Source organism: Bombus affinis, chromosome 18, assembly GCF_024516045.1.
Source record: "Bombus affinis isolate iyBomAffi1 chromosome 18, iyBomAffi1.2, whole genome shotgun sequence".
NCBI classification, from domain to species: domain Eukaryota; kingdom Metazoa; phylum Arthropoda; class Insecta; order Hymenoptera; family Apidae; genus Bombus; species Bombus affinis.
This window is the reverse complement of record NC_066361.1, coordinates 5,792,463-5,816,409: the sequence shown is the minus strand read 5'-3', so window position 1 is coordinate 5,816,409 and position 23,947 is coordinate 5,792,463. Positions and strand designations below refer to the sequence as shown.

Here is a 23,947-nt window from a genome sequence, read left to right as displayed (position 1 = left end):
TCTTTTGTTTCTTCTGTCTCCATGTTAATTTGTTTGTTTTTTATATAATATGTCTCTCCCTTTGTTTCTATGTTTATAGTTGGTATCTGCATTGCTATTTTATTTCCTCCTCACTATCACTTTGCAGCACTATTACTTTGAAGCACTTTTTCCCTATTTACTTATACCTGGAGAGGACGACCGTCTAGACACGTCCGTCCTCCTCGGCTGCCCGAGCAGGAGTGGCGTGCAGCCTTCGAACCAACCTGCAGCTACTCTGAATCCTGCAGATCGTCCCTCGTCTATTATTTCTTCCATTTCTTTTTACCCGATTCTACGTTATACTCCGTTGGAAATTCGCTTAAATATCGGTTAACACTAGGTTTACGGGCGTTTCGTATATACCTATCTCTACGGGACCCGTCAAATTAACGGGTAAACGAAAATACGCATTTTTCATTAAAAAATCGATTTATTCAAATTAAGTCTGAAAGGAACAATATTAGGCTTCACATTTAAATAAATTATTAATAAATAAAACGTCTTTTTTTTAAATTATCACTAAAAAAATAACAATAACATTAACACGACCCGCCAATTTGTCGGATTTTGAACTTCGAAATGAAATATCTCAAAAACAATATCTCAAGTAGTGATAGGTATACTACATACAGATTTCAAAAATTAGAAAGCCTAGGAAAAAATAATTTTGTGTATAAATTCTTTAGATGAAATGATTCATTTACGATGCAAAATGGTTAAAATTGGTGCTATGATTTTTGAGATATTTCAGTTCAAAGTTCGAAATCCGTCAAATTGACGGGTCCCGTAAACCTAGTGTTAAACCAGTGACTGGCTGTGACCCGAGTTCAGACGGAGTATGGGGAAAATGGGCTGTGACGCGAAACTTTCTGACAACGTGGAAATTAAGGTTGTCGAACGACATGCATCAAGAGGACGCTTCTGATCCTTAGAGGGCTTATAGCTAACTAGAAAATGAAGATCGTTTGTGTACACACAGGATGGTTTTAGTTTAATAGGCTGGTGATAGAATATTCGTAAACGCTTCTCTTCTCCTTTTACATGTGTTTGTAAAACACCATAACTCCCAGGGCAGATATTTCTGTAAAATACACGTTAATAATTATACACAGGATCAAAGATCTCTGCATGTGACGCTTTGAATTCTTACTGCTTGTGAAAAAGATAATAGAAACAGTTTTGTTATGTTCGTATCAAATGCCATAAGATTTAAAGTTTAAAGCAATAAAATATGGCGTAAGCAACAAATATGAGATAAAGCAAGGCTGCTGCTCTTCTGTTATCTGCTAATTACACAAGGTAATTACGCATCTTGCAGGACCAGTGGCCGCGTAACTCGGAAAAATGAGATTCCATTCCTGGATGATTATTCTAGTTGCATCCATGTACAGTAGTTCGTGCGTTTTATTGCTAGCAGTGACGTACGTGGGATATCCTTTTTGTGTGCAATGTTACGTTAATGTTTCATAGTTTTCCCCGTCGAACCAATTATTTGGTGCTCCCGTTTAAGGCATTCATACAGTGAATTATTTGTTTTCTTATCGTCATAATAAACGAAGTGTTTTTAAAATTGCGGCCAATATGGATCTTCTTGCGTCTTCCTCGTTCGTTGGAAGCTGGCCACGTAATTACACAGGCAGAAATTTATAGTTTAATTAGGCCAATTAATGTTTGCGAGATAATGGGCTAATAATTGTTTAGCAGCCATCTGCGCGAGTAGCACGCATTGGCTCGTTAATTTTAAACAACAGTTTCATTGTGGCATGCGTGCGGTTTTTCTCCAGGGACTTTTTGGTCCGGTCCGGGTGCGTTCAACGCCGTTGATTACGTTTGGAAACCGATTTTCTATACGCGAAAAACGGGCAAGACCCGTGATGGATTTCTTTTATCCAACGTGATGATCGAATCAAATTCAGTTTTCCTAAAAGCTAAAAGCGGAGGCCCACCGGACGTCGGAAACGAAAAAAAAATTTGAGGTGGTATGTCGTGCTCGGACTTCTGCTCGGACAGCCGAGGAGGACGGACGTGTTTAGACGGTCGTGCTCTCCAGATATAAGTGAATAGGGAAAAAGTGCTTCAAAGTAATAGTGCTGCAAAGTGATAGTGAGGAGGAAATAAAATAGCAATGCAGATACCAACTATAAACATAGAAACAAAGGGAGAGACATATTATATAAAAAACAAACAAATTAACATGGAGACAGAAGAAACAAAAAAGCAGCGGGGACAGGAAGAGAGCAATCCAGGTTATGAAAGATACTATCAGGACGAAAGCTGGAAGCTAGCGAAGGCTAGCAAAAAACGCAAAACAACTCCAGGCATAAGTGCCATAGGAAACCCAGCTACAGAAAAGCAGCGATGGCTGCAAGAATTACCATTAAGCAACTCCTTCAGCTCACTAACGGAAGAAACAGACGCTGACCCCACAAATAAAACCACAATTCAAACAAATCATATTACAAAACCACCACCAATTTTTGTTGAGGCCCAAATAATAGACCCGCTCATCGATCTACTAAATAATCTAGACGAGAAAAACAACTACACAATAAAGCAAACGAAACTGGAACAAGTAAAAATTCAAACAAACACCCCAGAAACATTTAGGAAAGTTATAAAAGCATTAAAAGAAAAAAATGCTATTTACCACACGTATCAGCTAAAAACTGTAAGGAGCTATAAAATCGTTATAAGAGGATTGCATCCTAAAACGAACATACATAAACTAAGCGATGAGTTAGCAAAAATTGGTCATCAAGCAAGAACAATAAACAATATAACAAGATTCGACACGAAGCAACCATTACCACTATTCTTAATAGAACTGGAACCCAGAAACAACAACAAGGAAATATATGATATCAAACAAATACTAAACACAATAGTAACAGTGGAACCACCACGACACAAAAAAGATATACCTCAATGCATGCGGTGTCAACAATACGGACACACTAAAAATTATTGCAACAGAAGCCCAGCTTGCGTCAAGTGCGCAAAAAACCACTTAACAATACACTGCCCATATTCTGAAAAAATAGAAGAAGTTAAATGCTATAACTGTAACGGAAACCACCCAGCCAGCTATAAAGGATGTGAAGTCAGAAAACAATTACAACGTAAACTGTTTCCACCACTTCGCAATAAATCATTCAACAACCACCAACCACGACAAAGTATAACGGATAACGACACTACATTGACAGCACAATACGAACCTAACGCCATAATCAGAAGCATTAACCCCCAAGGGAACCGAAGCTACGCGCAAGTAACCCAAAATAATAGCCAACCAACACTCACAAATAACCAGAATCAAAACAACAACATCGAAGACGCTACAGAAATCAAAGAAATGCTCAAACAATCCATTAAAAGTACAGAGATGTTAGGAAAAATGGTAAGTGAATTAAATGCAACACTTAGGCAACAAGTACAACAAACAACAGTCATGTTACAACTACTCACAAATTTGCTAAGTAAAAAATAGAGATGGACATATTAAAAGTAGCAGCCTGGAATTCCAATGGCTTGCAGCAGAGAGCCCCAGAATCTAAAGCATTTCTATATAAAAATAACATTGATGTACTACTTGTCTCAGAAACACATTTCACTCCAAAAAGCTACATAAAAATACCGTATTACTACATTTACGACACCAAACACCCCCTAGGTAAAGCCCACGGAAGAACAGCAGTAATAATAAAAAATGACATCAAGCATCACCTACACAGCCAAACAAATCAAGAACACATACAAGCAACGACAATTACTTCCAGATTTCAGCAGTATACGTACCCCCGAGACACAAAATGACACCCAAAAAATGGGAGGAGTATTTCCAAACCTTAGGAGACAAATTTATAGCAGCAGGAGACTTCAACGCAAAACACATACTATGGGGTTCCAGAATCAACACTCCGAGAGGTAGAACCCTTGAACAATATATTAGAAATAGCAACCTCGACGTTCTCTCTGCGGGCAAACCAACTTACTGGCCGACAGACCTCAACAAATTACCTGACCTGCTAGACTTCGCAGTTACAAAAGGTATAAACACTACCAAATTAAAAATAACAACCAGCCTCGAACTCAACTCGGATCATTCACCTATCATAACAGAATACACAAGCAAACCGATACTGTATAACAAGACAGAATCGCTCTGCAATAAAACTACCAACTGGCAAACTTTTAAAGAGCTAATTGAAAACAAAATCAACTGTAACATCCCACTGAAAACACCCGAACATATTGAACAGGCAATAGTAAATATGACGGAAATAATACAGGAAGCAGCATGGACAGCCACCATCCACGAAATAAAAAGCAGGCAGTCAAAAATAATTCCACAGGTCATCCTCGACAAAATTAGGAAAAAAAGAAAAGCCAAAGCTACGTGGCAAAAACAGAGAACACGCGAAAGTAAGAAAATCCTAAACAAACTTACAAAAGAATTAAAAATCAAAATAAGAGAACATCGCAACATCGAATTCACGAAATTCATAGAATCACCATCAGCGAATGAAAATACCAACTACTCCTTGTGGCAAACCACGAAAAGAATAAAGAAGCCAATAAAACAAGTCCCAACAATCAGGAAAGAAGACAATACATGGGCAAGAAGCAATGAAGAACAAGCTGAAGAATTCGCCAATCACCTATGCAGCACATTTACACCACATAATAGCAACAGCAGCAATCTCAATCGACTTACTGACGATGAAACACGATCCACTAATTCCACAACGGATAATCAATACACCATACCTAAAACAACGGCACAAGAAATCAGAATCATAATCGAAAAAACAAAAAACAACAAGGCACCAGGAATTGATCTAATCAACGGCAAAATTCTGAAAAACCTTCCTCCAAAAGCGATACGGCTAGTTACAATAATATTCAATGCAATACTGAGAACACAATATTTTCCTAAACCATGGAAACAAGCACGCATTAGCATGCTGCAGAAACCAGGCAAAGAGCCACACCAAGCAGCATCCTACCGACCTATATCACTGCTTCCCGTATTTTCCAAAATACTGGAAAAAATAATCTACGCCCGCATAAAAATATTAATAGAGAAAGAAAAACTAATACCGGATCATCAATTTGGATTCAGAAGCAAACATTCAACAATAGAGCAAATGCACTGGCTCATTAATGAGATAATACTGGCATTTGAAAATAAACAATACTGCACAGCTCTCTTTATGGACATAGAGAAAAGCTTTCGATAAAATAAACCACGAAAGCCTACTACACACAATCAGACAACAATTCCCGGAAAAAATTTATCAGATAATAAAATTATATCTAAGTAACAGAACATTCACGGTAAATATAAAAGACGCATACTCTGAAGTTAAACCAATCAAGGCAGGGGTTCCGCAAGGAAGCGTCTTAGGACCCATTCTCTACACGCTATACACGGCCAACATACCTACAACTCCCAACAGTAAAGTACTTACATTCGCGGACGACACAGCAATAATAGTCAGGCACACAAACCCGGAAACAGCAGTCACACTACTACAGGAACACACCACAAAAATAGAAAAATGGCTACAAGACAAACAAATTAAAGCTAACCCCAACAAATGCAATCACATAACATTTACACTGCGTAAGCAGAAGTCAGCAAGTATACTACTGAACGGTACGCACATAACACAAACAGGAAAGGTCAAATACTTAGGACTGCACATAGATACAAACTTTGTTTACGGTTCGGCCGATATCTTGGGCCTTTTGTCCACGATACTACATAAATAATATATAAAATATATATAATATATTTTACCATTGCTTTTATATAGAATAGCAAATTGGATGTGGAAAATGACGTTGAAAAACCGTGTCATGACTTCTATTTCCCTTAAATGGTCCGCAGCTAACTATAAGTATCGATAATAATACCTATGATTGAAATGATCTCGTGATCTTTGCGTGATCTTAGTCGATAATAGCACAATTTTAATTAAGATCGACTTTGATCGCCTGTCACACAATATCGACAACTTCCGCCGATCTTCAAATGATATTAAATACTAACGACGTAACTGTCACGACCGGCATACTTCAAATCCGATGGACCGATGATGGAGATAAAGATGTGGCGGCCTTGGCGACAACATATATCGCCGAAGTGCCTAATGAGTCATCTATATCCTAATGGTCCTTCCACCGAATGTTCTAGAAGCGTGGTAACTGTCACGTACGCCTACAGGGTAGTGGGGATATTGAGGGATGACAAACAAGGAAGAAACAGATCCCACCGAAAGCCAAATTGTAAGAGCTTCAGTCTTGGAAAGTCACGGTTGGAGCTCAGAACAAAATCGCAGTCAGTGTAAATTCAGAATATAAGAAATAAATTCTCTTGTTTTTTTGTTACATTAATTTTTTTCTTTTCGTTCGAGCTACCCCTTTTTTATTTTACGTGATATAACCGTTATGAACATTTTGTTTGTCAATTTTAAAATGACCTTAAGCCTGAGTGGTACGACCTGGATAATTTCCGATAATTACGAGTGCGTTGAAGCAAATTAATCAAATTAATGTTTTATAATTTGCCAATCAATGGCAAAATTCCTCGGCTGTGTGTTTTGTTTGAGCAAATTTTACGGGTTTCTTCGCAAGCTATCGCAACGTAATTACGCACGGCACATTGTTAGAATATTTTGACTCTAAATGAAAAACGGGAATTAACGGGATGCGTTGCCAGATTTTTCTTTCTCTCTCTCTCTCTCTCTCGCTCTCTCGCTCTCTCTCTCTCTCTTTTTTCGCTGATCGATCATCTCATTGATAACACCACTTATGTAACAACAAGACGACAAGTATTGGCCCGTTTGTCGTTCGGCTAAATAAATAATACAGTGGAAAGATCACCGCGATAACGTTTCCATTATCGTCGATACATTATCGTACAGAGATCTTACGCTGTTTGCGCCAATATCAGCCACTGCATGTTATCAATTAAAATGAATTTCAAACTATTTCTTAGAATCGATAGTGACCCCTCGACTTATCCATTGAGATCCAAAGAAAATATTAATAATGAGGTTGTTGAAATTTAGAAAAGCTATATTCGTATATGTAAATTACAAGAAAAAGTATACAATAGTAGAATTATTCGGTCTAAACATATCTTTTAGTCTTTTACTCTGTTGATTTTAACAACGAATGACGAATCTACAATGTTCTGTGAAAAAACTAACGATGTACCTAATATAAAAATTTTGACAATCGGTATCTTTGAAATAGATATCGCTGGAATGAGTGAAAATCAAAATTTTGCCTGGAAATATTTTTTACTTGTATCGTTCCGCTGTGATATCTCATATCGTACAACGTTTGAAATTTATGCCCCGATGACATAAATTTTGGCAATTACGCCTGTGGTTCTACAATGTAATACAAATAACCGAGATAATTGAAATGCGGGCTGACTTTCACGTACATACGATATTTCTAACCCTTTGAGTGCTGTGGGCGCATATAGGTGTCTGGCGAAAGCTATCGGTATGGACTAAGGACATATATATGCGTTTTCTGTAAGTGCCCGGCATGGACTAAGGACGCATGTATGGGTTTTTCAATTTTTCCGAACACCTACGCAGAAGTAATACTATTACGTTTGTGTGAAATAAATATAAATGCATTCCTTACGGCAGTAAACAAATGCCAATAGTGGCTCGTTATTGTTGAAGTGGTCACCACTTGTAAGAAAACTCTACATCTGGTTCTTTTAGTTTCCTCAAGCACTGAATTTTTCACACACAACTAAATTATTAACTTGTGTTATATTTACTAAATTTAGTTTTCTAGTTTATTACCCAAATTCTAGTTAACTGTAAATTTCAATGTTTATAATAAATAATTAAAAATAACTAAAAAATAACGCTCTTGGATCATTTAATCTCGTGCAAAAGAATTACTGTAACTTATTACGATTTGCGCTTTGAATAGTCAATCAACAGAGTTCAGTCTAACGAAAAAGTATTCCGTCCACAGCGATCGTCAGCGCTAGACGCGCGCCGTCCGTACGGACGACATAGGCCACGAGTATTCAGCACTCAAAGGGTTTTAATATACACGTGACCACGTATCGATTGCTGGTTTCCACGGTGAAAATGCAACATCGGCCCCTGTTACGCCACGAGGCTTACCACAGGCTGTATTTTCTAACCGTCGCTCGCGGCCCTACAGTGTCGCAGGCAGATCGTCTTATCTGACCGCCGGATCATATACAATGTATCGACGAGCGCATAGTTGTCGCCAAGCAGCGAGCTCTCGAAACGTCGAATTTTGTCCGTTACGTTTTCCACACAAAAACGGACATACGTGATCATAGGCGCGAACGGTGGCGTGACCCGAGCATAGTGGGGGTCGTCTTCAAAATGAGACAAAGGAATCATCGAAAGACGAGCAGTTCATTCTGACGAATCGAACGTTACACATCGAGAGGTCTGACGATCAAATTCAAACCGATCACATCGAATAATATCGTAAAGCATTGAGTCAATTTTCTGTACTACATTCACCACATTATTGTTAAATATATTATTTTATATTAACCTGTTAATACAGTGTTACATTCAGTTGAACCACCTCTGTTGTCTCAACCGAAACAGGGAACGACTATTTCGCAGCGTCGATTAACAGAATCGTAGCCAGAAGTTACGCCTCTCGCTGACGCGTTTTCCTAGTCCTTTGAGTGCTGGATACTCGCGGCCTATGCCGTCCGTACGGACGGTGCGCGTCTAGCGCTGACGATCGCTGTGACGGAATACTTTTTCGTTAGATTAAACGATTCAAGAGCGTTATTTTTTAGTTATTTTTAATTATTTATTATAAACATTGAAATTTACAGTTAACTAGAATTTGGGTAATAAACTAGAAAACAATAAACTAGAAAACTAAATTTAGTAAATATAACACAAGTTAATAATTTAGTTGTGTGTGAAAAATTCAGTGCTTGAGAAAACTAAAAAAACCAGATGTAGAGTTTTCTTACAAGTGGTGACTACTTTAACAATAACGAGGCACTATTGCCATTTGTTTACTGCCGTAAGGAATGCATTTATATTTATTTCACACAAACGTAATAGTATTACTTCTGCGTAGGTGTTCGGAAAGATTGAAAACCCATATATGCGTCCTTAGTCCATGCCGGGCACTTACAGAACACGCATATATATGTCCTTAGTCCACACCGATAGCTTTCGCCAGACACCTATATGCGCCCACAGCACTCAAAGGACTAGCGACCGCGTCTCTCCGCGAACGGTCGTAACAGCCCCTATTAAATGCACGAAAAGCATTACGTCGCGAATGGATCGTCGAATTTTCAGTCATATCTGTAACATAGTGGTCGGCCACGCGTTGCCACTGTTGCAATATCCGAAATTGCGTCAGGATAATCCATTTAAAATCGGACCTAATTCGTGGTTATTTTTGAATGAAAGCAAAAGCGAACAAACCAGTGGTAGACACAACGCATCAGTTTAACCTGATTTTGTGTTGGCCACAGTCATAGTATATATCGTTTTAACGAACAAAAATACGTAACGATATCGCGACGATAGATCTTTCTATCTACGCTAAACATTCTGATTTCACAGAGTACGAATGAAGTTATAAAATTACGCAATTCGATATTCGTTTACGCAATTGGAACATACGATTGTACGTTCTTCCTTTTATAAATTGAAAAGCTTTCTGAAAAACGGTTTATGAATCAATCGATCAAAAAATGTATAATACACGTACAGTTGCTAGTCAAATAACTGGATTATCATGAAATTCTTTAAATATAATATAAAGAGCTGAACACAGATAATGTTAAAAAGCTGTAAAAACGTTAATTTGGCGAACCGCCTTTCCAGAAAGTTTCTCAATTATGTTTTCATTCGATACTCTTATTAGGAATACGATGTTGTACCTTGTGTGTGAAATTACTAACATTAATTACTACATCTTTACTTTTGCATATCCGTGACCTGGAGAATAAAATTTAGTGAAAATGTTGAAAATAAGAAGAGGTCCATATTATTGTATCCTTGAATATAAATTTTGTTCTGGGTTACAAGGTCTAGAAACAAAAGAGCTATAAGTAGTGTAGTATCGCGTAAATATTAGGTATACGATTTCTTTGATACTATTTATTATATTTTAAATTAGTTATACAGATATTAATGAGACAGACAACGATGGTTGTTTAATATGGAAATAATAGTAACAATCTTATTCTAACTTGGCTACTCACGCAACTTCGCAACGCTAACAACTCTACTCTCAACAACGCAACTCGACAACGCTAACTCTAACAACTCTACTCTTCGACTCCTCCATTAATTCTGACCTCTCGACCCACTCTCACTTTTCGATTAACCGCTCCTTGGATTCGAATCGTTCCCCTCCATTAGCGCTATTTTTCCCTTTCTCTAATTCCATCCTATTAACGCTTCGCAAGAACTAGGTGACTTAGGTCACACAGGCTTTTTCTATGTAAATTAATAACCGAAGGACAGGCGACCTTGTTTTGCTTAGTTTCTAACCAGGTTTTTTCCTCGCGATACTACAGTAGATTTCTATTGCTGTTTCTTGTAGCCTTCGGTTAGAGCTACACACCAAGATTAACTTTTTGGTAATGTCCATTGCTATAAATATATGAAGAGAGAGCGAGGATCTGGATATCTATATTTATTTCGATACATTTTTCTATTATAAATTCATCCACTCGTTCCTCTATCAGTCAACTTCAACATCTAGGAGATAAATAAAGAACACAGTACCGTAAATTGTTTGACAAAGATCTCCTTACCCCCCTGCATGTGTTCAAAACACAATCACAGTGGATTTCGTTAATGGAATGTTCCGCTCGTTTCGAAACGTAGTTCCCTTTTACGCGTGTCGATTCTACTGGGCTGATCCTGATAGCTGAAACTATTTGCTCACGTCCATAAATATTGATTTTATTGATCATCGTTCCGTGAAGTAACGTACAGAAACGCGGGGAATTTAAAATTTCGCACGAAAGTATATCGAGATTTGTTTGATGAAAAGAGAATTTCAATCGGTATAATTCTAAAAGCTCCACGGCTATTGTTGGAGAAACGGTCATTGTGAAATTTTTCTTTCTCTTAACACTCTCTATAAAATAAATGTTATAATCGTTAAATATTTTGTTTCTTAGTATTTTTCAAGATTTCCGCATCATCATAAATTTTCTTCTCTTTTCTCGATAAATCGGAACATTTTCAAAAAGATTGAAATGGTTCAAGGGATCTGGTCCGCTTGAAAATTCATTTTGTACTTTTGTTCAATTTCGTTTTCAATCACAATCCTCGTTTCCAGTAAAATCGCCTCTTACATTGGCTACTACTGAAATACAGCTAGTCGTTCATAGCGCACACAGCATGTAGCTATACATTCTTCCTATTAGAACAATTTTTCTTTTATACGATGCCGTTTATTTAAACACACAACTCGCTACCTTGTTTTCCTTGTTAATCACATCCAAAATTTCTCTATCCCTTCGCTTTCGAAACGCATGAGCTGAAAATATCTGCGTTAAGAGAATCCATTTGCATAACTGAATCGAAACGCCATCTGCCTCACCACCCTCGGCAAATACGTTAAACGCCTTCGACTTGTATAAATCAATCTAACCCCTAAACTATCTTTACACTTTCGAGACTAATCTTCTTCGTTTTTTTTTTTTTTTTTTTTTTTTTTATTTATTGAAATTCACAATTTGTCCAATTTGGACATTTGGTGGAATTTTTTAACAGTTATATTAGCATGTTGGTGGCTACCCCCAGCGGGGTACCATCCTCGTGTTTGTTAGGTTATGTCCTTTATAAGGTCTGCTGGGTGCTTCCTTTTTAGTCTTCTGTCCATATTTATGGTTTTGTATGTTTCCGCAGCTAGCCGGTTTATGTGTGTTGCTATTCTTGATTTGTATTTCTCGGAGTATCTGCTAATTTCTTCCTTGACCGTTGGCATTCCCAGGTCCCTTCGAATATCTTCGTTTCTGACGTACCAAGGTCCATTTACTATTGTTCTGAGGATTTTAGCCTGTATTACCGCTATTTTGTTTATATGGCTCATTGCTGCCGTCCCCCATAATGGTATTCCGTCCTGGATTACGTCCAGATTGGTTTTATGATCGTTTTATATATTTTTAATTTATTTTCTGTGCTTAGTTTGGATTTTCAGCTTGTTAGCCAATGCATTTGTCTCCTTGTTTTCTGTATTTTTTCTACTATTGATTTGATGTGTAGTTTCCAGGTGAGTTTTTGATCTAAGTGGAGTCCTAGGTATTTGACATGCTTTGTTTGCGTTATATGCGTGCCGTTCAATAGGATGTTTGGTGGTATCTTTTTCCGTAGCGTGAATGTAATATGGTTGCATTTATTGGGGTTTGCTTTTATTTGTTTTTCTTATAGCCACTTTTCTATTTTTGTGATATGTTCTTGTAGTATTTTGACTGCCGTTTCTGGGTTAGTATGCCTGACTAGTATAGCTGTGTCGTCCGCGAATGTCAGTACTGTGCTATTGATAGTTGTTGGTATGTTCGCCGTGTACAATGTGTATAGTATTGGGCCTAGGACGCTTCCTTGTGGTACCCCTGCCTTGATGTCTTTAACTTGAGAATGTGTGTCCTTGATTTTTATTACGAAGGTTCTGCTGCTTAGGTAGGATTTTATTAATTGGTGTATTTGCTCCGGGAATTGTTTCCTAATTGTTTGTAGTAGACTTTCATGTTTAATTTTATCGAATGCTTTCTCTATGTCTATAAAGAGGGCTGTGCAGTATTCCTTGTTTTCTAGTGCTACTATTATTTCGTTTATAAGCCTGTGCATTTGCTCTATCGTGGAGTGTTTGTTTCTGAAACCAAATTGGTGATCCGGTATTAGTTTTTTTGTCTCTATTATTGTTTTTTTCCGGCAATATATTATTTTTTCCAGTATTTTGGAAAATACTGGAAGCAGTGATATTGGTCTGTAAGATGCAGTTTGGTACGGGTGTTTGCCTGGTTTATGTAACATTTTGATCTGTAATCTTCTTCGTGACGTCGTATATCTACCATTGGCTGGATATGGCGTACAGCTTAGTAGAAGTAGGGTCCATGTAAAGATATAGAATGGATTCGGAAATACAAATAATTCCCTTTATTTAGCACATAACAGTTATACATATATCTTAAACTCTAAAGACCTCAAAATCCTACTCGCACGCACGCTTGTTGTCAACCGACTCTTCCAGATACTTCTAACGACTGACTCTTGTCTTTTGTCTCAACCAAGGCCTGGACGTCCTCTGACGCTTACACACACATTCACATGTACAGTGTAAATGTATCATGTTCCCAACAGTCCATAATAAAAAAAAAGATTTCCCTGAGAATGGCTGGAACAGTTCGACAGATGCGTGAATGTGTGGGTGACACGCATACGTGGCGCCTGGTGCCCAGGGTAAAGCCGTGGAAAGAGCGACGAGGCTGGTGGTAAGTGCAGTCGTTCGGTGGCAGTAGCGGAGTTCGTGTAAAGTGCTCGCAAATCAGACCCGATAAAATGGTAATCGCGGCCTTGGAAGGAGCGGCGTGTTAGTTGATGCTGGCGAGAGAAAAGAGAACGGGGGTGCGTGGTCCTCGCCTGTCGACAATTTCTTCCGACACGCTGCCAATCAATGCTGCGGTGGAAAGTTCCTGCTTTTAAGAACACGCCACATTCTGCACGAGCTTCATGGGAAACGTACGAACCACTTTCCACTCTTTCTTCGTTTTTTTTCCTCCCCTTCTCTTTCTTTTCTCTTTAGTTTCTTCCTTCTTGCCGAAGGAAAGGCGGTTATGATGGCCATGATGGATGCGTTTTCGAGATGTGTTTATCCATTTGAAATTACAGACGATGTGCCACGGAACACGAGCGCGAATAAGCGGAAAGTCCAGACGTGGTCTAAGGAAACCGGTTGTTCATCGAGCAACAAAGTCGGCCGAGATATACAGGTCCGGTTAAGTAACTTCTCGCTACAAATCGCGCTTGTACAGAGAACGCGATAATGGATACTTTCTCGTTTGCTCGAGTTCCTCCGCTGCGGAATGAAATATCGTGCAAAGGTAATGAAACATGAACAAGTATTACGGAAAATTTTTCGAGAGAACGGAGAACGTACGGACCAACTAGAAATTCTGCTTAAGGGGAGCAGACTTTTTGAGATAGACTGAAGATATCTCGGCTAAATACTTTTATCCTTGGAGAGAAGATTATGGACTCTCAGTTTTTCGTAATCAGGAAATGTGACACCCCAAGGCAGTGTCCTCGGGTCCCTTCTATTCTCCATCTACACTGCCGACTTACCAATATCAACAGGAATAACCATAGCAACATTTACCGACGACCCAGCGCTATTAGCGTCCCACGCCAACCCGACAACAGCCTCATCCACCCTCCAGCGAGGTCTCGACTCAATGGAAAAGTGGTTCCACAAATGGGGCTTCAAAATTAATGAAAAAAATCCACACATGTAACCTTCACGCTGCGAAAACAAACCTGCCCCCAGGTCACCATTAACAACACAATAATCCCAAGCAAGGACTCCGTAAAATACCTGGGCATGACCCTGGACAGGAGGCTAACTTGGAAAAAACATATCTCAGAGAAATCAAAGCAATTAAAGGAAAAACTAAGAAAACTCTATTGGCTCACGGGCCGACGCTCCAAACTAAACATACAGAACAAAATAACCCTCTACAAGGCCGTAATAAAACCAGTCTGGACCAGTACGGAATCCAACTATGGGGAACAGCAAGTAATTCCAACATTGAAATACTCCAACGCTTTCAATCGAAAACGCTAAGATCCCTATTAAATGCACCCTGGTATGTTACCAACGAAACAATCCACCGTGACCTCAAGATACCTACAGTCAAAGATGAAATACACAAGTCCAGAAGCAGATATAACACAAGAGTCAACAACCACCACAACCCACTAGTCACCCAACTACTGGACACGACGGACCAGATCCGCAGACTAAAAAGAAAATACCCTCTAGATTAAATCCTTAGTTTCTACTAGAACCAACAATATAAAGCTATTATAATCCATGTCATTGTATCACGCCAAATTAAGTTACTGAAAATTCTCAACGAGAATTGATTGTAAATATTCTAATAAATAAAAAAAAAAAAAAATTTCCATTTGAGAGGCAGTGTGGCCTTTAGAGACAGTTTTTAGTCGAAAATATGAATTGCAAAACTTATATATACACTGGACCGCGTCGAACGCACTGGCGAGCCACTGTGGAAATTGGACTTTTCGAGATTGCGAGTCTGCTGCTCAAGGAATATCCATGAAAAATTCCTCGGCGCGTAGATGCATCGGAGAAAGCATTCGACTCTTGTCAATCGAATCTAATTCACTTTTACCTTTCCATCGTTCTTAATTAAATCCTAGCCTGACGGATATCAGAGCGAAGGGAAAAAGTCGGGAAAGATCGACGCCGGCAACTTTACGATCGTTTCGAACCGTTTTCTTCTGTCGCTCTTTGCATTTCAATTTCCGCCGCTCGGAGCAATTTTTCCTATTCTCGTCTAACTTTGGACAGCGTACGCGAAGTTTGTTCGCCGAAACACCAAGCGTCCGGAAGGCAGCAAAAAGATCCACAAGGGAGGGCAGAATTGAAACACACGAGAGCGAAGAAGGATTCGGGACGTGGAAGTGCATAAAGGTTGGCAATCTTCACAGTTTTACCGAGAAACCTCCACCGACGTTATTCCGGAATTACAGTGGCCACTTTCCTGGCACAATGTTACGTCTAAGCTAGAGACGCCTTTGTCCGGGCGAATTCTTCACAGCTAACGAAAACCTTTCAGCGTAGCCGACCATCTCATTTTCCTCGCATGAGATTCTGCTGCAACCCCGACTCACGGCTTGTCTGACTCCAAGACCCGGTGTAATCAGCTGCCAGACATTACTTCAGACTCACTTAGAACCGGCCCAACGAAATATCTCAGAACAACGACTACCAACTGTCCCTCACAAGATACAGACACGGAGCTGACCTCTCTGGTTTCAACGAAATGTAATTCGTAATGTAAGGGTGATGTTTCGAACCCGTGTGTTGCAGCAATAAATGACAAATTCTAGGCGACGATCGCCGAAGGATATAATGTATATTTATTGAAATAATTCGTTGTCCCTATTATTCTAATGCAAGTAACGAATGGCAATTTCTTCGCACCGTCCAATTTCAATGTTTGTTACTAAACATAACGGGGCAATGATCACGAACGAGAAATTAAATTTTTCCATTTTCACAGGGCATAGATGACATATTGCATACTCGCGTGTGTCGCGATAATTATTCGAAGAACGTGCTTTCGTTTAATTTCATGGTATTCCAACTATGTTGATTTACCGGATGGACTATTGCGTACTAAAAATTTAATTAGAATCGCATTGCCTGGTCGCGTGTTGTGCTTTCGATAGTAATGCATGCGCGGGTTAATTAATTTGCAGTCCCGAATGCGCAACTGTTTAGCATTACGTGTGTAACGACGCTTTCCCCTGTGCCCGAGTTCCGGCTATTCTCTTTCGTTCCCGGCAATTTGTTCAATGCCTATCGGAAAGTACAATGAGTTTTACGCATTCCACGAACCAAGGAAATAAAATATCATTTGAAAAATACATGTACAGCTTTTGGAAAAAGAAATCTATTTTAATATACTTGTTAGATTTATATCTATTATCTCTCTGTTTTTTTTAACGATATAGCGTTGGTTATTAATTTTCATTTATATGATTTACCAAATGACCCGTTCAGAAACCATACTCTGATCAACTCCATGAATGGAAAAATAAAGCAACGCGATGGTGTTTCGAGTATTTTTTAACGTTTACTTAAAAATTTTACAATTATTTATGTCATCTATGCGAATAAGCTTGTGAAAATAAATTAGTTATCGTTTTAAAAACCTTACGAAAAGATAAATGTAAATAAATGCGATATGACAGATAAATATTACTTGAAAATCATATTTGAATTTCAATATATCCTTTATATTTATATTGATCGATTATATGACGTATATACCTTCTTGTTTTTTTCTTTAACGAATATAATATAGAATTGATTATTAGCTTTTGCTTATATGATTTTTGAGATAACAATGGACGAATCTTGGTGCGTATGTTCATTGAAAAATGCTGGTCTGCGTCGAATGAAAGTCGAGTTGCAAAGGGTGGATGCAGGAAGGACAAGGAGAGGATTATTCCTGAAAAGAGTTGCGAGACAAAGTCCTATGGAGTAGCGAGCCACAACCGCGAACGAGGGCTAATAACCTAGGAAGTTAATTACGGCCGTAAACCGCAAGGGGGTTGTTTGACTATATCTTCGTAGCAAGGGTGGCTGACATAACGTGGCCTCGTTATAACAGAGCCGCGCTAATCCTTCGTCTCGCATTGCCCTTTCGAAGCGATCGCACATCGTGAAAAACACCATCTCACCCTGCGTGCAGCAAATCTATGGAAATTAACTCGAAACCCCGACTTAACTCTTTCCCATAATTATTTTCCATGTTCGAACTTCATTTTGTGATCTGATTCTTTAATACGTTTACCTTCTAAGTTCGTAAATTCGATCGGAGATTAAAGCTCCGATCGAACCAAGTAATTTGAGACGTTTTTATCAAACATAAGGATTCGTTGAGGAACATGTATCAATTCTAGCATAGGCTTAGTTATAATTTATTTCTAACTTATATTCTCGAAGCTTTGATCGTAACAGACATCGTGAATTACGAGTATTAAATAAAAATTAACGCGTACGAGCCTTACTGCGGATAGATCAACGGATGATTCTACTTAAAGCTTCAGTTTAATAGGCGATTATAAACTCTCACAGAGAATACCACTTACCGCAATTATTTTGTCCTACAGGATTAATTGCAGGGATGGAAAAATGGCTAGAGAGTTTGGTATAGTTATTTCTATGGTAAATAATGAAACAGCCGCGATTAAAACACGGTCCGAAAAAAGTGAAACATGGTACTGAAGAGACTGATAATGTTTACAGTATGAATAATTCATTGTTTCGGTGAAATTACCCCCGGCACCGGTGTGAACAACGAATGAATTCGCAGTTCGCAATAAGCCAAGAAGAAAATTACACGCAGAATTAATGCTATGGCGAAACTTTGTTCCTGTGGCGCGGTGCCGCTTCTACACGAGTACCATGTTAGTTGAGGTGGTTTTGGTAGCGATTTATGTTTGAAAACACCAGAGTATATTTAACTATGTAGTTTATTAAAATATACCCTACGTGTACGCTAGTCGTATAATACACTTGTTGTCTTGATTCGTGATTACGAATAGATCGGCGTAAAGAAGTATCGGCTTAGCTGCTACTGCTCGAGTCACTCGATAACAAAATAATGACTCGCTACCCTGTTCGCTATATTTATATGCGTCGGAGTTGGCAAAAGGCGTTGGGATTTGAATTTTGAAGATGTTCTCGAAAAATCCCAACGGATGCTGAACTCTCGACGTTGTTTAGGAATTTTGACTTTTCGGGTAGTCGACTCGAGGGCATATGATCACGACAAAAACGACGGATTTTGATTAACCTTCGGTAACCGCCTAAGGTTATCGGATCTATAATAAACTCATCTTTCAGTAAACACGATTTTTTGTGTAGCGGGTTCACTGGACGGAAACCGTTATGAATTTTACCGACGAGTGCCGCTACATAGTCCTTGCCTGTTGCGAAATCTACGGGCATGTATCTTTCAGCGTAAATCACGAGCAGAAGTATTGCATTCAGCCATTATTACTGAGAATTTGTTCTATCCGCGTTATTAAACGACAGAGAACTATCGTAATCTCGAGCATTAATTAAGCTTAAACGAAAGTTCTAATTAGACGAAGAAAACTTTCTTGTTTACCAGGTATAGTACGCCTCCTTGTGTACCAACTATTCGTCATTTTTCTTTCGTCTCTGGCGTTTGCCTGCAAGAAATCTACATATAGATGTTTGATAATGGAAAAAGATCACTTTTCTGACAAACATCGGATACTGGACCGTGGTTCCGGAATCGACGCGGACCATCTTCTATTTCAGAGATGTATCGTTGGCCGCGTACCACCAAAACAATGCGCGTCAGAAAAGATTTTTGGGACCGATCCGGAAAACGTTTCCTTTATCCGTGGCGCGCGAGCCGGATTCATCGGTGAAAAAAATAGACTGTGACTCGCTTTTTTCCCCTAGCTGGACAGCGATATCATTCAAATTTGATGAATATTATAGTCGGTAGGCGCTCTGGTTGATTATCTTTATGCGCGGTTTGTTTTACAAAGCAACGTTGCTAATGGCGTGCGTGCACACCAGAAACCGATTGAAAATTTCAGCGTTATCGAAGCTTGAAATTTTGATAAATCGTTTCGAATTCATTGCCTGGATCCAAAAAGGAAATTAAGTCACGTCACACTTTGACCGTCAAAAAGAGAAAAAAAAAATTGATAAAACCCTGTCAATTCCTCGATTGACTTTCGTCCGACTCTTTATCCCCCTGTGAATAATACCGATGGCTGGTTCAGTTGCTTTTCTTTTCTTCTCAATTATGAAGAATTGTTATCAAGGGTGCCGGTTATAAAAATTCTGTTTCCAATACGATGTATGGAAATAGCTTGCACATAGAGCTAACAATCTATTGTGACGTGCTACATTTTATAGAATGTTGTGTCATTCTTTCGTCGTTACGCGTTCTTCTCGTTGAGTATCTCTATTTGAATTTGAAACTAACGTTGTTCGCTAATAAATTTTACTCCTCTTTCTCATCGAAACAACGCGATTTCGATTATCTGTTTTGATAAATACCCGTATCGGTTCGATATCGCGGTTTAGAAAACGTATCTCCATCTGGCAAAATCGTCCAGTTTAACGATAATAATCTTTTATCATTTATATAGATTCTTTAATTAATTAACATCGAGTTAATGATAGCAATTAGAACAGGATCATGGTACTTGGAAATTTTACAAGAATCACGCATTTTCGCGTCGTTAATAATCGATTCCCTGCAGATACAAAAAAGGGAGAAGATTACAGTGACGCAGAAAAATGGCGAATTTATTCGCAAAGGCGGATCTCGGGCCTTAAATTAGTCTCGGTAAAAAGAAAGTAAGAAACTGATCTGCTAGAGCGTAGCTGGCCGTATAATTAGTCGGGACACGACAGAAACGAAACCGGCACGCATAAACGTCTTGAACACGCATGGTCGTGCGGTTCCAGGTGTTTATCGCCTTTCGAGTAGCTCGACACTTCGAGGAATCTTATTGTGAGCTGCATTCTGTGCAATGTACTCCACTCATTGAAAAAACTTGCTCGATGTGGAAAGTTTTTTCCTCGGGAAAATTCAGAAGGCAAAAAAATAAATTGATACAGGGTCTATGATAAAAGTCAAGTATCTATCTATCTTCTCGTTATCGTTGACAGCTACTCGAAATGGTATTATCTTTGATTAATTGAATAAAAAAATTTAACAAATGCGATTTCGGATAATCGAAATGTACAGGTAAATAAATAATTAATATCGCCGCGTACTATAAAAGGCCGTCCGTGTTCCTCTTGGTTCAGTAGTCCATCATGTTTCGACTAACGATCACGTCGTGTTTCTTATTGGTCGCGCTAAGCGCGGCAGTAGACGTGAACTGGTACAAGAATGCCATCGTGTACCAAATCTACCCGAGGAGTTTCAAAGACAGCAACGGAGATGGTATCGGTGATTTGAACGGTATCACCAGCAAGCTGGAGCATATTAAGGACATCGGTGCCACTGCTCTCTGGCTATCACCGATTTATAAGAGTCCACAAGTTGATTTCGGCTACGACATCTCCAACTTTACCGACATCGAACCCACTTACGGAACTCTAGCGGATTTCGACAGACTGGTAGCCAAGGCCAAGTCCCTCGGGCTCAAGGTGATCCTGGACTTCGTGCCTAATCATAGTTCTTCCGAGCATCCCTGGTTCAAGAAGAGTATTCAAAGGATCAAGCCGTACGACGAGTACTACGTCTGGCGCAACGCCAGGATGGTCAACGGGACCAGACAACCGCCGAACAACTGGTTGAGTAACTTCGGACGCTCGGCTTGGGAGTGGAACAACGTCCGCAAGCAATACTATCTGCATCAGTTCGCTATAGGTCAACCAGATTTGAATTATCGCAACAAAGGTTTGGATCAAGAGATGAAAAATGTGTTCACATTCTGGATGAACCGCGGGGTCGATGGTTTCCGCATTGACGCCATCAATTTCGTGTTTGAGGATATCAATTTTAGGGATGAACCGAGTGCAAACAGAACCGATATCCCTAACGACGATTACGACAGTCTGGTTCATATTTACACATTAGATCAGAACGAAGTCTACGGAACGATCAGCAGCTGGAGGGAGCTGATGAACGACCACTCCAACCGTACCAAATCCGATCCTAAGCTAATTCTCACGGAAGCATACACCACTCACGAACGTACCATGAAATACTACGGCGCTGGCTCCAATGTTCCCTTCAACTTTATGTTCATCACATCACTGAACAACCAATCTACCGCGATGGACTACAAAAATCTGATAGATAGTTGGGTGAAATCCGTGCCGAGTGGCAACGTGCCGAACTGGGTCGTAGGCAACCACGATAACCATCGCGTGGCGTCCAGATTCGGCACTGGACGAGCTAATATGATTATCCAAATGGCGATGGTCCTACCTGGTATAGCGGTTATTTACAACGGAGACGAAATCGGAATGGTAGACAGACCATTCTTGTACAACGAGACTGTAGACCCAGCCGGTTGCATCTCTGGTCCTAACAGATACTTCCTGAGATCCAGAGATCCAGAAAGAACACCGTTCCAATGGGACAATACCACCAGCGCTGGATTCTCCAATAGTACGAAAACCTGGTTGCCTGTACATCCCAATTATAAGACCTTGAACCTGGAAACTGAGAAGAAAGCAACTAACTCCCCATATCAGCTGTTCAAACAGTTAATGAACATAAAGAAACGACCAGTAATTGCAAGGGGCTCCTTAAACGTTGCAGTATTAGATAAGCAGGTTTTAGGTATTACTCGTACTCTAGGAAGCGAAACTGTAATCGTTATGTTCAATTTCGGTAGTGAAAATGCCACTGTAAATGCTAGAGCTTCCTTGAAAGTACCTTCTGCCATGGTAGTTCATATTGCTGATGTTGATTCCTATCCTCGTCCAGGTACCATGGTTTTCACCAATTCGATAACTATTCCTGCATCTTCCTCCGTCATATATACCTCTCCTAATATATATCGTTCCATGAATGAGTAATTTTGATTTTGCATTTCTTTACTGGTTTTAGCAACGTTGACGAATCATCTGTACCATGTTATTAATGTATTGACGGTCAATTTTTAATAAACCTTATTCTATTTATTTCATTCATATGGTTGTAATTTTTTAATTGTGCAGTTCCATTTATATCTATTTCGGTGTTATTTCTCAACAATTTTTCCATCTCTACGTAGAATTATTCGCCGATAAACCTCGGTTCGAAGTAGACAATAAACTTCCGACGCTTCCCTGCAGCTTTTATGAAAATTTAACGAACCTCCAGCATCACAAGTAGCGAACTTCCATAATTATTTGCGCCAGAAATGGCAAAACTACGTGAATATTAAATGCAAAATCCTGTTAACAAGATCACGACTGTTTAAAACAAAGCGGTTAATTGTACATTACAATTTTTATCGCGTCGCTGTTGTACGCTCGTCCGATTAAAAAGCTCAATCTCCGCTCGCGCGCGCAATATCAAGCCTCGCGATTTTTTACCGCACATCCGTTCCCTGCTGCGGCATTCCAATGAACAAATCAATGACTACATTTTTAAGACGTGACGAATTACGTTGGTTTCGTATCGTCAGTGGATCGCAAATTTTGCCGCATTTTAAACGGCGGCCCTTGACGGGGAGAAAAGTCGTTAAAGTATAAATTTAGAATCGACCGCCAGCTAAATCAAGGTATCCTATAAAAATAATTAATTCGAAACGCAGCTGATGGCGAGTATTTCCAGTCGAATTTTCCATGCCGTAAATTACGGATGAATCAGACGCGATTAAAATAGACTTTCTCTGTTCTCTTTTCTTTCACCGATTTCCTCAGCTACGAAGAAAAAGCATCGCGGCTGTCGATCCATAGCTCGTTAATTAATCGTCCATTTACGGATTTAATGTGATTGTATTATTTATCGCGGCAGAACTCATTCATAAATTTTCGAATATTCATAGAATAATTACATCGTGGCGCTCTTAAGCCGCGGGAAGAGACGATCGTGGTAAGGATTTTATCTTCCGTGGTAATGTACTGTAGTATCGCGGAAATAATAGGTATACAATTTCTTTGATACTATTTATTTTATTTTAAATTAGTTATACAGATATTAATGAGACAGACAACGATGGTTGTTTAATATGGAACTAATAGTAACAATCTTATTTTAACTTGGCTACTCACACAACTCCGCAACGCTAACAACTCTACTCTTAACAACGCAACTCGACAACGCTAACTCTAACAACTCTACTCTTCGACTCCTCCATTAATTGTGACCTCTCGACCAACTCTCACGTTTCCATTAACACTTGGATTCGAATCGTTCCCCTCCATTAGCGCTATTTTTCCCTTTCTCTAATTCCGTCCTGTTAACGCTTCACAAGAACTAGGTGACTCTGATCACTCCGGCTTTTTTTATGTAAACTTAACTCCTAACCAGGCTTTTTCCTCACGATACTAGTACTCACGATAAAGTACCAATTAAAAGTACCGCGATACCTGGAATTCGCTGGATTCCATGGGACGAAAAAGAAAAAAAAATTAGTTCGCCAAC

General features: G+C 39.2%; 1 protein-coding gene and 1 long non-coding RNA gene across 2 annotated transcripts in view; both read left to right on the top strand.

Annotated features, from left to right (window-relative positions):
* Nucleotides 1–11,438: 11,438 nt before the first annotated feature.
* LOC126926453 (uncharacterized) overlaps nucleotides 11,439–23,947 on the top strand; it is a 49,607-nt gene continuing 37,098 nt past the window's right edge. Inside the window, exon 1 of the long non-coding RNA XR_007714597.1 lies at nucleotides 11,439–11,875. This is a non-coding gene — a long non-coding RNA (uncharacterized LOC126926453). The remainder of the gene's footprint in view (nucleotides 11,876–23,947) is intronic.
* Nucleotides 20,639–22,506, top strand: LOC126926421 (maltase A1-like). Its single transcript, XM_050742726.1, has one exon. It carries the CDS (start codon nucleotides 20,674–20,676, stop codon nucleotides 22,390–22,392), a length of 1,719 nt encoding a protein of 572 aa, XP_050598683.1. The 5' UTR covers nucleotides 20,639–20,673; the 3' UTR covers nucleotides 22,393–22,506.

Excerpts from the sequence above, each read along its gene's own strand:
- LOC126926421 (XM_050742726.1), top strand. The coding sequence starts at position 20,674 with ATGTTTCGACTAACGATCACGTCGTGTTTCTTATTGGTCGCGCTAAGC.